Here is an 18071-nt window from a genome sequence, read left to right on the forward strand (position 1 = left end):
ATTATCCTCCGCCCCCGCCCCGCCTCCGCCTCTGCCCCGACCTCCGTCTTGCCCCCGCCTCCGCCCCGGTCACAGTCGCTTTATAAAGCGTTGCTCATTGCATCAAAGTGAATGAGATACAGGAGAGAGGAGAGTGGAGTGACTAAACACCAATAAAATCACAAAAATGTTAAACCAGGATATTTATTTAACTCATTTATAACAAACTGTAAAGTAAATACGAACATAACATCTGGAACAGAGGGAATGTCAGCGCGCCTCATAATATTACTCACAATAAGCTTTTACAAAAATCATTTCTTTGAAATGCAACGAAGTATTTCTATACAAAGTTTTACTTTTACAGCGACAAGGAAGTTGTTTGGAGCAAATAGTATTGACAAATAGTAAATATAGTAAAAGCATAATAATAAATAACAAATTAGGAAAATAATGAAAAACATGACATGTTTGTTAATGAAAGGAAACACCAAAAATGGCACAAGTTAGACTAGACACACAGACGTGCTGTTGTTACAACATTAACAGTGTTGTATATTCATTCACTGCAGACTGACTCAGAGTATATACATACATATCAACATTATTGTACAACTGACATTGGTTTTCTTATTTCATAAAGTGGCTGAGGGGGGGGTGCGAGTGGGGGTCATACACCAACTCTTTTATAAAGTAAATGTTGAAGTTTTAGTAAATTCACTTTTGAGAACAGTTTCCTAGGAATGGCTGCAATTTCATTCTTTGCATAATTTTTCACTCAACCCTCAACAGTAGCGATACACAAAAACTGACACACGATCTCGTTTTGACGAATTTACAAAAAATAGATATAAAAAGCAAAGTCGTTTTACATTCAGTTTCCATGTGATAGAAGAAGGCGGTCTACGAGTACTGCTTTGTGAAGTTTTGGTGGAAGGTCTTGAAGCTGTCGAGCATGTGTCGGAGCAGCGCGGGCTGCGGCAGGATGGTGGTGCGGAAGTGGTACGTGCCCGGCCGCTGACCGAACCCCGACCCCGGCACTATGCAGATGCCTGCGACACACGGACAGTGAACTTCCTTCTCGTCCCGCCCACAACGTTCAACACAAAACACGTGTGTGTACGTGTGTGCATGACTTACCTGTCTCCTCCAGCAGACGGAAGGCGTAGAAGACGTCGGGCGCCTTGCCCTCCGCCTTGGCTGCCGCGATCGCCTTCTCCGGCAGCTCGATGCGCGGGAACGCGTACATGGCGCCCTGCAACAGCACCACGGCGACGTCAGCGCAATACTTTGACGCGGACGTAACGAAAGCGATGGCGAGGTTCACCTGCACGACGTTGCACTTGAAGCCCTGCATGGAGTTGAAGGTCTCGGCGATCATGGTGGCGCGCTCCGCCAGCGAGGCCAGCACCGCCGCCTTCTCACGCGACCACACCTCGTACGACTCCTCGCCCTGCGCCGGCTCCTTCGCCTGCACGAGCCAAGGGAGCCGTGTACTTGCCGCCTCGCTGCAGCACCGCCCCCGCCCCCGCCTCCGCACTCACCACACAGTCCACCGCCGTCTGCCCCAGCGTGGTGGGGCAGAGCATGGCGGAGATGCACTTGTACAGCTGCGCCTGCACCTCCGGCTGCAGGTTCACCAGCTCCATCCAGCCGCCGCGCAACCCGCACTCGCCCACGTACCCCTTGCTCACAGACATGAACGACGCCAGCTCCAGCTCCGAGCTGTACGGCTCGCCCATCTCGCGCATCACCTGCACACAACACACCACGCTCAACTCACCGCTCACTCCTCTCCACATACACCAGCCGCTACCTTCTTGAAGGAGAAGAACTCGCTGCCCGGCGCGTACACGTTCTTCTGGTACACCTCGTCGGCCAGCAGCAGCAGCCCGTTCTCGTGCGCGAACTTCACTATCGCCTCGATGTTGGCCCGCGTCAGCACCTGGAACATCGGTCAGATCACTGGGGACATCAGCAGATCGATAAGTAGTCGACGTGGTAGTCGAGGCGGTGGCCGCTGTGACGCACCTGCCCGGTGGGGTTGCCGGGGTTGATGACGACGAGCGCGCGCACCTTGCACGTCTTGTCGGCCTGCTTGAGCGCGCGCGTCAGCTCGGCCACGTCCAGTCCCCAGTCGCGCTCCTCGTCCAGGTAGTAGCGCACCTGCTCCAGCCCGTACTCCGCCAGCGAGGCCGAGTACAGCGGGTACTGCGGGATCGGGATCATCACGCCTGCCGACCGCACGCGCACAACAAACCTTACTACCCACCTCAACTTTCACTCCTCGCCTCGAAAGTATAAACACAACGGCACTGCGACAAGCGTGAACTGATATGTGCCCTGTGTAACTCCACCTAATTCTTATCGTCGATGGAAACAAGTATCGTTATATTTATAAGTAGAGGTGAGGTTCCTGTGGCAAATAAATGTAATTCAACAGTCGTGGCTAATGAACCGCAAATATATATATAATTTCATATTTGACGAAGGCGCAGTAAATTTGTACGAGGATTGCACAAGTCTCTCGGACGGAATTAGGTCGCAGTAAACATTAACATCACAAATAAAGTCTAGACAAAACATTCACAACTATTGCATTTAAACTTTTTAATTTTAGCGTTATCTGTTTGTCTCCCGAGATGTTCGTGATAAAGAACTCAGAGAGTCATTTGTAATTGTTTCACTTTTTTGTCAATCGAATACTGCACACTCATCTCTGTTAAGGCTGAAGAAGGTTGTTGTCTTGATTCAGGCAATACATAAGTGACATTAGACAATAAGTATTATAATAGATTGTTTTGTGACATATTGTATGAATAATGTTATATGTACTGTAATAGTATTATGCAAAAGTCTGGCAGACGTAATGGATATGGATTTGTCTCGTGCAAAAGAGTGTGACGTGTGCATGTGACGTCACCTGAGGGCTTGCCGTCGATCTTGTTGCACAACATCTGCAGTACGTTTTTGATGGCAGTGGAGGCGCCGGTGGAGAGGCAGATGTCCTGCCAGCGCGCCGGGTGCCCGTCGCGCTTCTCTATGTACTCCGCCACGTGCCGGCGCACCAGCTCGATGCCCTGCGACATCGAGTACGAGCCCACCGAGCCGCCCCTGCAGCCACACACACACACGCTCTCACACAACACTGGTCAGCGGCCGCTCGGCGCCGCACCAACCACAAAGTGCACGTACCCGCAGGCCTTCAGTATGTCCTTTGCGCGCTGCTTCACATCCGCGGGGAAGTCGCTGTTCTTTATCAAGTCCGGGTATGTGACGCACGCGATCACCTGCAACGTGACGCTGTCATGTAGCCGGCCGCTATGTGTCCCTGTCGGTGTGACAGAGTAACGTTACAGTGTGCCAGTTGTACCTGTCTGATGAAGGTGATGGGCGTCTGGCCCATGGCGTGCGCGTCGCCGATGTTGGCCTTGATCACCGTCTTGAATGGCTTCTTGGCGCCCTGCAGACAATGCAACACGCGCAAAATGAAATATGAATTAGGTCATAATTTGCTGCCACAAAGATTTTGCATCAAACAAATAAGAGTATAATGTACCTACATACGAACATTGATATACTTATTGCTTTGCATTACTTGTGCTTTATGATCGTTTACAAATTCCGGTAAATGTAAAAGCACTGCGAGTCACATCGTCAGTCGATGTCCTTCATTGCAGACGGTACATATTGCTCACATAATGGTCACAACACGACACGAGCACGTGACGTGTTGTGACAAGCTCACCTCATCAGTATATCAATGCTCACGAGTGCTCTACACAACCGAACATTTATGCATATATCAAAGCAGCAATTTCATTTCAACAACAAAATCATTTTCATGCCCTAGATAAATAATGTTTTATCATACTTTTGTAATATTTTAGTTAGGTATCCTTGATTACTAGTTTATTTAACTTTGCCACCGAAATATATGTTCAAATATTCATTGAAAGTGATAAAAAAGTATTTTCACTAGACTTGTCGTACAATAAGTCTTTACTGATTGTCTATTACATTTAGCAGTGTAATTCGCCTTCTTTTTATCTTAGAAGCATCCTTTAGAGTGAAGTAGCAGCAGCAGCAGCAGCAGCAGCAGTGAGCAAGCAGAGCCTAGCAGCATACATGCTAATGCAGTCTGGTAATAAAGCAGGCGATAAACATTGCCAGTGCGTGTCCAGTGCTGCGTGCTGCGTGCAGTGCAGAGGGAAACTGCTGTACGTGACGCTAATCTGCACTCGACAGGTGATAACGCACCACCGCGCGATATCGTGCGCATAGATAATGACTTTCACGCAATCTTATACCACACAATGGTAAAGCAGAATTGTGAAACAGGTGACGAAATTTTATAAGATAAAAGTTAAAATAAGATGATGTGATAGAAATATAAGTACATACGAGTTCTTTTTACTCGTTTCGATGAGATTAAGATAAAAGAAACAAGCACACTATCAAACATAAAGGCAGGCGTTTACTAAGGAATATAATTGCTAATCTCAATAGGATATGTCGTGTTTGACGGACAAAGGTTTTTTCTTCTTTATTCCTCGCTCCAGTTATACGGTGGGACTCATTTGTCTTGGGCACAATTATTTTCGGTGTGTTGCGGCGGATTAGATTCAAGCGATTGCTTGTGTGTTTACGCAGATGTACTCAAAGCGGCGGCGACACAAACTAATTGCCGCAGTTAATTATAACTCCGTACAATTCCGCAGCGCGACCTTCGCTGCTCTCACCAATATCATAATGCAAACATGTCGCGCTTGCAGCTATTATAAATATATCCCTAGCACCCAATCTTTTATCTAAATGCCGAATATTACTATTATATGCATTTAACAAGCAACTCCCACACGAACACAGTAACACTTTACTTCATAAGACAATGATCAAAAGAATTCTAAATCAATTAAATATGTATTATGTTATATGTTTATGTTAATCAGGTATGTATGAGTAATTTCATGGCAAAGTGGATACATGACTCGTTACAATAGTAAGTAATATTTAAGTTTCCTACAGCCCAGTTCCAGCGAAAAATTGCTGTGAAGTTTAAATGTCATTAATTAAAAATAACCGCAATTTACAACAAAACATAGTTTGTTTGGCGTTAGTTAATTGATTGAAAAATGACAAAACACGCGGTGTTTTTCTCAGATCAGAAAGAAAATATATATAGTTGCAGAAGTTTGAATGAACGTTGGGAAGGTCATTTCAATGTCGCGCGGTCAGGCTGCGCGGCTCGATGCGGCGCGGCCTGCTCCTTGATCGATACACTACCGGTTACTTAATGTTGCACACGACAATTGTGTCATAATAATGTTACTAATAAATATGTAACATTTTAGAGTTGTTAAATTACTACAGGTAGACCTAATCACTCACACTCAGGGATCCCATCGTCATTTTGACCTTCGAATATCACCACCTACAACACAAACGTTATTTGTCTTTGTCACACAGACTCACAAGGTCAGTACAACAAATGGTGTGGCCGACTGGAGACAAGGCAACAGTCACACGTTAAATACACTAAAGTCTAGTTAACGTGTGACTTTAACTGGAGGTTTTAAAAAAACCCGTGGCATGACAGTCGTTTGTATTAGAGAGCATTTGTTATTGTCCATCTAATTGTTCAGTCTTCAATAAGAATTACATGTAAGGTAATCCTGATGTGTTCATGAATGGCCATAGTAAAAACTATCAAATGTGACATCACGTTGCTTACTATCAACACACTGACCTTTGCATTTGTTTACGTTACATTGTATTTATATACGTACATACATACATAACAGTCACCCAATGTACAGTTCAGCGGATGATAATTGCGAGCCATTTATTTATACCCTTCCATTAACTCAGTATTGTCACAGGTTAAAAAAAAACATACGCGTACTTCATGCTTATTATGCGTGTTCATAGATTATAAACTTAAAAACAGGTATGAAATGGAAAGTGACAAAAACGGCAATATTTTTTTACAAGCAGATGTGATAATACAACAATGAACAATAACATGTTGATTGTAGATAATAACTACTATCTCATTTATAAGTAAGCCGAGAGACGGTTATTCTGGTTGAAGATAGTGAGAGCCGGCTCGAAGGACCAACGCACCCCGCGCCTCCCGGCCCGCACCCCGCACTCGCCCATATTATTGACAATTTCCGGCGACATGCAAACTGTTCTGTCCACACCGAGAGTTCATTGTGTATATATGAATCATTGCAAATAATTCCAAGCAGTTTTAATAATTAGAAATATTGCCAATTTTACAATTTACTTTGGAAATATAATTAAAAACAATATTATTAAACATGGCTAACGGTTCTTATAAACAATAAGCCATGTAAATAAAGTTGCGAAACATCAAGGGGCCAACACAAGGTTGCTGACCTTTCACTTGCCATTTACTAATACTGTCCTCTGTGATCACATACAAACATCACAAATAAAGTTATTTACACAGACTTTAAAACAATAAATTACTTTTAATCTTGTTTTTGAATGAAAACTGTGGACTGTTATTTACTTTTTACAGTTGGATGCATACATTCAATGTAACAGGAGTTGTTGGAAAGTTTATGTGTGCTGGAAGTGCTTGTTTGTTACTAGTGTTACTCGGAAGGTTACTGCCACAAAAGTAAATCACATAATTTTCGAGTTGCCTCCTCTTCTAATACTACTTAACCTAATAATAATGCTTAACAAAGTAACAAAATGCAGGTAAACTAGTGCACTATGCAGTGATTTCAAGTAAACAGATCACTCAGATGATTCTCATTTGAGCATTGTTTATTTCAATCATACATATTTATATAGCAGAAACCCTAATTAAAATATTATATGTCTTTGTTTGCTATTTTTTGTTACAGTATATACAGTTTGTTCACTTTATATCGAATAAGGTCACCAGCTTGCCATTTCAGGATGATTTGTAATTACGAAATATTTATAAAAAAATGTGGAACAATAATTGTAACATAACCTAACCTAACCATTTACTTGCCTACATAGTTGATTTAGTGCGGCTTCAATTTCAAATTATATTTTGTGTTGTTGTGAATATCCATTCAAATAACACATGTATTATGTATTGTCATCTCTCTCATTCACAACAACAACAACAACAACAGAGAATTTCATGGTAACTCAATTTCATACACATCAGTAACATTGTCCATAGAACACAAAGCCTCTATTTTTGGCAGGTTTCTGTCAAAAACATAAAAATTTTAGATGTGGGATGTGCCACACATATACCACTTAATAAATAACTGCATTAACAAATAAACATACCAAATCCTAAATTCTCAAGATATTCCCATATCTTTGTAAAAGGTATAAAGTATTGTAAGATATGATTGAACACATAACATCATGTGCATCAGCGAGAGAAACTCACATTAGCTTACATAGCAGCAGCAGGCAGATATTAGCATAACTAACACAGTTATGTATAATGTCAATCTAAAGGGAAAGCCTTGAACAACATTTTATAAAATTAAAAGAGGGTAAGTTGCACCATATATGGCTTTATTAATGTTGAATATATTTTAAACCATCTCAAATGAAAATGGTAAGCATTATTTAGTGAAAAGTCATTTGTGATTGCAATTAAAATTCTCTGTTAAACTAAGTTATTTTACAGAATTTATTATTATAAAATAGATGAATTAAATAATATATCAATTTTTAACCTCTGACTAAAGTGAACTAAACAATTTGGTGACATTTTCAGCTGATTGAAATAAAAAAAAACATTGTGTAATATTTTGTTAGTGCTTATAAGTTTGACACAGATTTGGTGTAAGTATAATAAACATATGGTAATTCTTACCTTTTCGAGTTCCTTCTCTATTTCACCTGCGCGTATAACCAAAGGTCCGCGCACCGCGTATTCCAACTTTATGATGTTGGGATTCAGATTTTCTATGGTAACTGCCTTAGATGCCATGGTGCGTGCGTTCGAGAGCCTATTACAATAACGCAGACACGGATCACTCGCGTTCAATCTTCTCCCGACACCCGACAACAAACGACTGGGGCCGGCCGCCGCCGCCGCCGCCGCCGCTGCCGCCGTCGCGCGACCGCCACTTATCACCCACCTCATTGATGACATGCTGCAATCAATTTCACAACTCTGCACACATCGCACTTGTTATAAATCGAACATTAAAAAACAGCCGTTTGTTAAATTAAGATAAAATTCAAAGGGAAATATTAGGTGTATTATTTCCAATACACTCAGTCATATTTTGGTGTATGGCAGATTTAATTAAGTTGACGGCGACGCCACGACGTCTTCGGCAAGTTTCGTATCGTCGCCGATCAATAAATACCACTATCGCTGAACAACTAAAGTCTTCTGTGATTGGAATTTTATTACAAAAGACTAAGGTGAAAAGACTACAATCCTCTTATATACGCATAAATCTCTTAATAAAAATTACTTTAAAATAAGAATAGAAATTGATAACTTGGAGAATAAATCAACATAATGAAATGTAATGTAAATTACCTATGTACAATTGTTACGTAAACCTAATCTACACTACACTATGTTATGTTATCAGTTATCTTTACCTATTACATAAATTGCACTATACATGATATATAGGCTCATATTGCTGGATGTTTTGCTTTGTGTGACAGTGACAGGAGACAGTTGAAGGAATTCAGAATATCATTGGAACAAAGTACATTTTATGTGGCAACATTACTAACGCCATAGCTTATGTATTCGCAGACAATACAATTTATAGGTCATTTTATGACTAATAGGGAACGCATGTTGTTAACGGATTCACCAAAAAATTGAACTTCGTAAAATATATAAAATTAATAAGATTCCTTATTAATTTATTAACCTTATTCTTAATATAATAAATTTCATATATAAAACAAAAAATTATACAAAATATATAATATTAAAAATAGAGCACCCCCGGCTGCGTAATCCCATGACTCAAACAACCAGTGGTCAGGGTTGCAGAGACAGGAACCTTCTCACGTTAAAACCTACCTATTTATTATCACAACATCTGTTGTTGATCAGTTTGTGATAATTTTTTTTTCGCCAATAAAAATAATCACATTCAGCGCTAAAGTGTGCCTCAATTTCATTCTAAAAAAAATTGCTAAAACATAAATATTAAAACGCACCTGGATTATTATTTTGACATATATAATCTTCTTAACTATATAATAACTTATCTAGCACTGTCGTTCACTCACTTTACGATTCCTACAAATCGCTGCGTAGGAAAAATCTTTACTAGAAATATTTATGCGTCATTTGATAGAATTAATAAAATTATAATGAAAATACATCGCATATTGACACTATAAGAGTCGCAAACAAATTATTTCCACTTCGTGTTATCTTGTCAAGATAAAATAAAGTAAACAATGTTTCTTATATTAGATAAGTAGTTGTTGTCCGCGATACTGTCCGCCTCAAAAAAATATAAAAAAACTTAAGTAGTTGCCTATGTCTTATATGCTCTTCCAGACAGATTTCAGAATCGGTACCAAATTTCCGCCAGATCCATTGTGAAATATTTTGACATACCTTCTTACAAACATCATAAACATTCATAAACTTTCACATTTATGATATAGTTAGGTACGAGTGCCAGGCACTCGTCGATGGTCCAACGTTAAAATAAGGTAATGGCATGAGAAAGCTTGATAAATCTAATACTTATTTGTTTTATAAACCCACATAACAGTTTTTATTTCAAATTATCTTATCCGTTTTATAATTGTCACTTGTTTTGAATTGATAGGGAATTCTATTTTATTGTCAACTTATATTTACTGGACTTTTTTATTGACACAAGCGCCATCTATTAGACAATTGAAAAAATAAAATAATCACCCTCACAAAATTTTGTAATTCTTCAAGTTGTCAACAGATGTCACCATTTTACATAAGCAAAGAATTGAGTTTCCTTCATTCTCCGATAGGTATCACCCGGGGATTTTGGGATTTATTTGACTTCAGTGATAAACTCTGCATCCACACCAGTGTATATTGAGCGCTTGGCAATGGAAGAAGAGTGATTTTAAGTATGTTTGTCGCTCATTTACCGTGCACCAGAATAACCAACATAAGTATAGGGACTAAATCGTTTGTACTTGGTATCCTAATTGGCTTTCCTATAGGCGCGGCCATATATAGCGAATTATATGCCTGTATGGACCAACTTGGAATATGTACATTCATTCCGCGTCTTAAGTAACTTGTAATTGTAATCCATTCTATCGTCATGATCGTACAACTGTTCAGGATAATATATCATTTTTCTTATGCTGTCGCCTTCTAGACATAGAGGTTTTCATTTATCTTAAACATCGCACGAATCACGGCGCGAAATAAAATTTTAGGTTTAAGTGCGTGTCACGAAATTTCAAACATAAGTATGGCTTTGTTTTAAACTCGCTATATTTAAAAAAAAACTTATACCTCGATTTTGTATGGACCACACACGTTTAGTTTTGTCACAGGTCAAAAACGTCATGCAAAATTTAACATTTGTGACATTAGAAAAGGTACAATAAACTGTAGACTGGAGATACGTACCTTAGCAATTTTGTGCAAAGGGAATAGCTACTTATTTAGAACGCAGTACAATATAATTCAAATACGAATATGAAATACATAAACGCACATTCCAGCAAGCAATTTAGCGTTATTGCACATTTTCATATTGGCAGTGATTGCAACTCGTATTGCAATTTCAGTTTTACGACTGCAATTTGGCAGATTGCAGCCGCAAATGGCGTCCGTAGACTTTGTGGGGATTTGCAGAGCCGCCGAGGCCGCTAAAGCCTCCGGTGCGGTGCGGACTGCGGCCCGACGCGACTGTACCTGGGCGCGGCGGTCGTTTGCGACTGTACGGCAGGTGTGCCTCGATGTGGACGAATTAAAGCTTTCACACAAAATGGCTCTGTAACTCGTAACTATTAAGATTCAGTATCCTTCGTCCGGAGTAAGCTCATAAATTATGCATTGCTTTTGGCAAGTCGAGTCGAGGTGCATTTTCGTCGGAACATCTTTCAAAGTGCTTTCTTCTGTAATACGTGTATGTTGGATATATAGGTAGGAGAAGGAGGACCTGCCGTACATAACATTACACAATTTTTACGAGAATATTTAATGTTTATATTGGGAAATTGATGTAGTCAGGTTTATAAAAAGAGTGCTGCGCTTTACATCGATTAAGTTTTGTTTACTTGTTTTTTTGTTTATTGTATTTGATTAGTATATTTATGGCAATATCTAATAATATTGCTACTAAATTCAAACATGTGTCGTCGCGCGAGTTGTAACGCCGAGCTGGTATCGCCACATCAACATCTTGTCAATGAGTACATACGTCTGTCGAAGGTACTCTTATACTACTGTCTCAGGACTAAGTAATATATTATAATATTTATTAAATCCAAAATATGATTAGGGTTTTTTTTTCGGGTAGTTGAAATAGCTTCTAACATTTATGTCACTCAGTTTTATGTCTGTTCTCCAAACGGGCACTAAGTGCTAGTCTCTTTGTATATCACCCTTGTAGCATTTGGAAGCTTTTTATAACATTTGAATACCCTGACCGCGCCTTTGAAATGTTTCCCTGTTTTTAATTAAAGGGTATAAAGGCAAAGGCGTTCCGCAGGGAGCGCACTTCAACAGATTGCTGGGACGCGTGTTACTGGTCACCGGGCACCGGCCTCCAGGCATCGGGCGCCAGGAACCTGCTGCCAGGTACCGGGCGCAGGGTACCCACTAACCCCTAACCCCAACACCGTAGCCCTACACTGTGGCGAATTATGTAGTACGAAACTCGATGTCACAAATTAAACCTCATTAACCAGTTCCATGTTATTATATCTACTGTGGGCTTTGGCTATAGGTAGAATTAAATTCAACTACTGTAACAATCTCGTACAACACACGACAAGCGTCACGCGTCGCATGCTAGTGTCACGTGAGGTGTCAAGAGTGCATTGTTTCCTCCCCGACCCCGCCGCCATCGCCGCCGCCATCGCCGCCGCCGCGTCGTGAACAAAAATGAAAAACCTCAAAGGATACATACCAATGCTCTGATTTACTTATGTATGTATCTACAAGTAACAAGTGGAAAAATACCATTTATAAATAACGAAAAACAAACACTGACATAGTTAAAGTATGTGAATGCTTTGCAAAAGGACGGCTTCTGTCACCGAGCTGCACTCGCTCCCCTCACTTCTGGCCACTCGTATACTTGAGCTGTGCTGATCTCCTCAACGGACACTGCAGCTGGGCGAGTCACCGCTGCTCCTAGCCACACATACACCAGTAACACCTTGAATCAAATCTTACCTTTACTATTTTTTAACACTTATGTCACAATGTCTGAGTGCTAATTAAAATGAGTATAACAAAATTATGAATACTTAACTTCCATTTCTCAAAAATGTTTAAGAGCTAATTTATTTAAATTAGAAATAAAAATAGTCACCGGCGGCAAGTGGCGGACAGATGCTTGAATTTGTTAATTATGAATATTGCGAACCTTCCTGAAAAATATTTATAAAGCCGCAATGCTTCCAGGTGAAGTGGCAGTCGTTTGCGCTCCAACGCTTCCGCCTCTGACACGAAACTCACTTGCTATTCTGTATCATTTAATAAATTCTACCAAATGTATTTAAGCATTCATTATCTTTCTGTAACTTCATAAAAGCGACGAAAATTCGAAATGCTAACTTTCCTACTATAATAAGATTCAACTTTATACATAGAGGCACGTCGTCAGCTGCGAGGACATAATGTCTTCGCAAGAAGGTGACAGGTGGGCTCATTATGGGGAGAGCACTTCGTGGGTAGTAGACATCCTCACTCTTACTGTTACTTTCGTCCCGCCGATACCCAAGTTATGTTTTAAGCGCGTCTGGTTCCGAATTACAAGCGACCATAAAGTTTCGATAGCACTATAGCGATCTCCCCGAGCGACGTTACGTCACGACGACAGCGTGCCCGGGAGCGGGACAAGAGATGGTGAGGGCAGAGGGCGAGCGGTGCTTGGAGTGGATGGCGCGGGGGTGCAGTTAATTAGCGCAAAGTTTTTTAATCTTGTCTCTGGAGCATCGAATCAGACAAAAACCTCACAGACGGCTTTTGTAGGAAATTCAAGTTCTCTGTTTAAATTTTTTGTTGTTATACTTTTTTGGTTGGCCTGCGCTACGACCACGAATTTTTTTACCTGTTTCTGCAGCACGCTGCTAAAATTTTTTTAATTTCCGATGAGCTAGCTTCATAAACTCAATGTCAGCATGTCCGACGCTTTATAGTAGCGGAGGTGTGGAAAAGAATGCGGCTAGTTTTCGTCTCGTGTCGTGTCGGCGCGTACTGAGGCGCTCTCTGCTTTCCTCATGGCACATTCGGAGAATTTGCTGCACACATATGTACAAGCAAACACATCCTCCCCGTGTGTTGTACACGTGTTTTAGCGAAGAGGAATTAATACCTCAAAATTCACAAAGTCAATGTGTATATCTTGACAATAATCAAACTTCAATGCGGTGATTTAACTAATTTTCTACCTGAAGTTATTTATATGAAACGAGGAGGAAAACAAATGTACCCGCAGCGTGCCGAGGAGCGGTTCACAGCTCGCGGAACGCGGGCAAACTTGACGCAACAACTTTTAATTGCTGCTCGGATAAACGAACTTCTTGAGAATAAGTGCCCTATGAACATATCGACAACATTTTTGTTTCCTGCTCTGTTACAGGTACTTTCATCAGCTCGCTGTCCTTTTCCCACGCACGTAGGTTCGGGCACCAAGTTGTCCTCCTCCAGATCTATCTTCCGCCATGTCAGTCGTCACACACTTTTAAAAATACCTTAAAAAAGAAACAAGACTACTAGAACTAAAAGTAAAAGAAACAAGTTTGTGTGTTAGAGGTGACTTACAATTCATGCCTAGGTACACCTAAAAATGAACTTGTGCAATTTTTTTTATCCCCAGACATTTAGCTAAGTGAGCTTTGCAAATCACAGTTCTGAATAAAAACATCAATAAAACTTGTTGCAAATCGTTCGGGAACATGGTAAGAAGTGCGTGGTATCCATCGAGCGGAGGCAGGAGGCACAATGCGGCAGTCACAGGATGCATCGTGTCCCGTGCCCGTGTCTTATCTGCGAGCTCGTATCAACCGGAACTACTTTTACTTGAATATTCATGTCATTATGTTGAAGCCAACAAACTCCAAATGGCTGAGCCTTTTGGCAGCGAAACCGAAAACAATGCCATAAATCAGTTTCGCCGGGGATTGTTCGGCTCTCCCTGTGCTCGCGGCGCGCGGGCTTCGCGGTACTGAGGCGGAGAGCGAGGAGTGGTTAGTGCGAGGTACCTCGGGTGGGAGAGGAAGAGTGCCAGTTTATGGCTTCAAGATACTTAGAGTTACATTTTTTGTTGCATTGTGACCAAATATCCTTTTATATTGCCCAAAAAATATGTTTGAAATATAGAGCTGAAAATGTATGTGCTAAGAAGTACATACCTACTTACTTAAAATAAACTAGCGCTTGGAGGCACGCGGTGCTTTGCGAGGGTTATCTGCGCCGATATGCTGAACTCTTTGATATCACGCTATTAATGATATCAATATTTCCCCATACGTTTAAAAGCAAAGCATTTTCTGCTTACAATACTTGTTTTGTAACTATACTTATAGTGTACATACTGCTAAATAGTCAGAGGTGGGCAGCAACCTCCACCTCATCAATATACCTGCCTCGTAGCTGACTGACCTCACGACCGCACATTAAGACATCATTCAAGATGTTGTCTCTAGGCGGATAGATATAGATTACCGCAAAACAGTAAAGTCCCGAATCAAGGAAGGGTCACTCACAACACGCCAAGTGAATCTCACAAAGAAAAACAATTGATTGTAAGTATTATAATACAATTTAATATTACTTTTTCCTTCTCGGTACATAATATTATATGTTCTTAAAATGTTAGATTATTATATTTATAGAAATACTAGCCGTTGTCCGCGACTCCGTCCTTGCGGAATTAAGAAAAACATAATGAGTAGCCTACATATGTGTTCTCCCAGACTATGTTCTATATGAATGCCAAATTTCGACGAGATCCGTACCTTCGTAGGAAAATAATGTTTCTTTATGGTTCAAACTCGGATCGAATACCTAAAGCAGCCTCGACAAGCTCAACATTTATAAATACTCGTAACAATAGGCCGATATCTACGCAACGTTCAGTCATATGTCAGTCCGTCACTCCTGTGTTCGGGTGGTAAAAGAGTGTGAGGAGGGTAGGAGGGTAGGAGCGCGGCAAGGGGGGGGGGGGGGGGGGGGGCCTGTGCCCTGTGGGATTTCATTTTATAAAGAGTCGATTTGAATGTAAATTCGATAAACTTGTCCTAATTTACATACACAATGAATTGAAGGAGAATTCCGCGCTCTTATTAAGTATAGGCAAAGAAAAAACTCTCGAATATTAAGAAATAACATTGATTGTAACAAAACTACCTTTACATATGTATAATACATGTGTGTGTGTGTGTATGACATATGCACCAGGTATCACACACCAGACAGTTACAAGGGAATTTATTATAAATATATACAAACCCACATACATTTAAACAAAATTACGCAGCGAAAACATTACTCTTATTATCAGTCGCTTAAAAAGAAAATAATATCACTTCTGGCAGCAGCAAGTGAGCCAGCAGCCAGGTAATGTGCCTGTACCAACAGGCACGCACTCATCAAAATGTTATGTTCTCAGTTACGAGTACAATTAATAGACATATGGAGATAAGAATTGCAATCGTGTTGCAGCACATACTTATCGATTAAGGAAAAAATGATTTCTATAAGATGCGGGAATCACCTCGCGGTGGCGGCGGCGGCGGCGGCGGCGGTGGCACGAGGAGGGCGCGAATATAACGCGCGTGGAGTGCGGCACGGAGGCACTTGCGCGTTGATACGATCGCAGTTCGCCGCTTGCATTTCAAGCCGCTGATATCATGAAGCAAGAGCAGGTGCTGACCGTAGACAACATGAACCAGCGGCTGCGGCGCATGCGCTACGCCGTGCGCGGCCCCGTACTCGAGCGCGCGCTGCACATCGAACACGAGCTTGAGAAGGTACGCCGTCCAACAGAAACAGCCAGCAGCTACCACCAGCAGCCAGCATTATGGCAATAGGAATAGGCAAAGACTAGGTGTCTCGAGAACGGCTTAACGAATCTAAAGAAAATGAAGCATAGTTATTGTGTTTTTCTGTTAATTTCGCGCAGATGCAATTGCCGATATAAGTAGTAGTATTCATGAGCGTAGCATTCATTATATCAAAAATTCATGAGTAATTATTTGTAAATACTAGTCTTTTAAGTTGAGTTCTCTTCAAATAGATATTAGTTAGAGTTTAAATGACAATTATTTTTAGAGAAAGAGATGACCAAATATTACGTTTCATGGATAGCTATCAAGTGCAAACAATAACAACAGATTTAGTGCAAGAGTCTTAGTCCTTATCGTAAATAATGAAATAATAACAGATAATAATGTTTACGATATGCACTGCGCCTGCGCCGGCTGCCGATAGCGCCGGCCCTGAGGGTGAACTCACGACCCCGCGCCCCTCCGCCCCTCCGCCCCTACCGATCCCCCCTCCACCCCTCCCGACACCCCTCTTCTATACTTAATATGTGTTTGATTAATACTGAAACAAGTGTGTATGGATAGGTTTCTGCAGTTATCTACAGCGATTTAATTGTTAATGATAAGTATATACTCTGACAATTAATGACGATAAAAATGTAGTGAACACGTGCGCGGACATAAACACGCGATAGCACTTTTATATACAAGTAGCCGAGTGCGTGCACTTCCGAGTGCATAAATAAGTACACGCACACATTGCATAACGTTTCGTGTATAATGTAATGTCCTAACATCGAGGTACAATGACGGCAGCGGCGCGCGGACACCTCAGCTCGGTACAGCTCGGATATACATCGTGCGACATAGCGCAACGAGGACAATGCTGTTGCGCCGCAATTTACACACGTTTATCGGGACTTTCCCACCAGTCAGCCAGTCAGTGCGCTGCTCTGAACCTTCCAGGTTATTTTTCTGTTAAATGCGGCTGAGGAAATATTTCAGTCAATGAGAAATTAACATTTTGGTAATCAGAGACGTGTGTTCACCGCTTCCGTGCGTCATTGCTCACATGTATCGTAAATCTCACATACTCATTTTTTTTTTAGGTTAAAGACGCAGCTTTCATGAGTAACAATATATTTTAACGTTTTATTTTGTCACAGGGAGTGCCGAAACCGTTCGCGAGCGTGGTGCGCGCCAACATCGGCGACTGCCACGCGCTCGGACAGAAACCCATCACCTTCATCAGACAGGCGAGCACACAATATATTATTACTTTATTATAATACATTCACAACAATGATGCAATGATAACACTTAAAAATAATGGCCACTGAAAAGTCACGGGAATGTGGTGTGGAGGTTAGTGTGAGTGAGGGTGTGCGCAGGTGCTGGCCGGCGCGGCGTGCCCGCAGCTGCTGGCCTCGCCCGCGCTGCCGCAGGACGTGCGGCAGCGCGTGGAGGCGATCCTCGACGACTGCACGTGAGTACTTAGCTTTGTTACCAATACTTAATACTTACTATAATCGTGGAATCAGGTAGTTTTTTTTAGTAAATGAATACGTTAACAATAATTTATTGGATATACACATACTCGTACAATAAATTGTTAATAGAGTTGATCGTAAACTCATGGATGTAACTAGTTAGAATCAAGTTGTATTGTTTTATTTCGCTAGTTGAATTGAACATAGACTAAAGTTATGACAAAGTCGTCAACGAGCCATCCTTACTTTGTAAACATTATACAGTGCAACCGATATGTCGTGACGTGACCTACGCAATGTTCAAAATGATGACAGTGAATCGACGTGACGCAAAGTGACGCGGCGTGACAAATCAACGACTTCATTAGCGTGACTCCGATGTGCAAACACAATCCCCCCCCACCCCCGCCC

General features: G+C 41.3%; 2 protein-coding genes across 5 annotated transcripts in view; one reads left to right on the forward strand and one right to left on the reverse strand.

Moving 5' to 3' along the window:
- Nucleotides 1–167: 167 nt before the first annotated feature.
- Nucleotides 168–9353, reverse strand: LOC106128595 (alanine aminotransferase 2). Of its 4 annotated transcripts, none has more exons than XM_013327057.1 (11): nt 9154–9353; nt 7829–8111; nt 3353–3442; nt 3175–3269; nt 2903–3093; nt 2011–2213; nt 1796–1924; nt 1524–1733; nt 1307–1450; nt 1120–1234; nt 168–1031 (listed from the first exon to the last, which is right to left on the reverse strand). In XM_013327057.1, exons 2-11 carry the CDS (start codon nt 8108–8110, stop codon nt 883–885), a joined length of 1608 nt encoding a protein of 535 aa, XP_013182511.1. In that variant the 5' UTR covers nt 8111; nt 9154–9353; the 3' UTR covers nt 168–882. The 4 variants fall into 4 exon arrangements, with proteins under 4 accessions (XP_013182511.1, XP_013182514.1, XP_013182512.1 ...); XM_013327060.1 differs by lacking the exon at nt 9154–9353 and adding an exon at nt 8575–8668; XM_013327058.1 differs by lacking the exon at nt 9154–9353 and adding an exon at nt 8510–8586.
- Nucleotides 9354–15937: 6584 nt separating this feature from the next.
- The window catches only part of LOC106128594 (alanine aminotransferase 1), a 4520-nt gene continuing 2386 nt past the window's right edge, over nt 15938–18071 (forward strand). The window contains exons 1-3 of the mRNA XM_013327056.1: nt 15938–16155; nt 17337–17426; nt 17562–17656. Coding sequence (XP_013182510.1) covers nt 16036–16155; nt 17337–17426; nt 17562–17656 — 305 coding nt within the window. The 5' untranslated portion in view covers nt 15938–16035. The remainder of the gene's footprint in view (nt 16156–17336; nt 17427–17561; nt 17657–18071) is intronic.

The sequence above is a fragment of the Papilio xuthus genome, unplaced genomic scaffold (assembly GCF_000836235.2).
Source record: "Papilio xuthus unplaced genomic scaffold, Pxut_1.1 DF828744.1, whole genome shotgun sequence".
Taxonomy (NCBI): domain Eukaryota; kingdom Metazoa; phylum Arthropoda; class Insecta; order Lepidoptera; family Papilionidae; genus Papilio; species Papilio xuthus.

Excerpts from the sequence above, each read along its gene's own strand:
- LOC106128595 (XM_013327057.1), bottom strand. The coding sequence starts at position 8,110 with ATGTCATCAATGAGGTGGGTGATAAGTGGCGGTCGCGCGACGGCGGCA. Across the intron at positions 3,270-3,352 it reads CCATCACCTTCATCAGACAG|GTGATCGCGTGCGTCACATA; the intron begins GTACAACTGGCA and ends GTCACGTTGCAG. Across the intron at positions 1,032-1,119 it reads CCGTCTGCTGGAGGAGACAG|GCATCTGCATAGTGCCGGGG; the intron begins GTAAGTCATGCA and ends CGTGTGTCGCAG.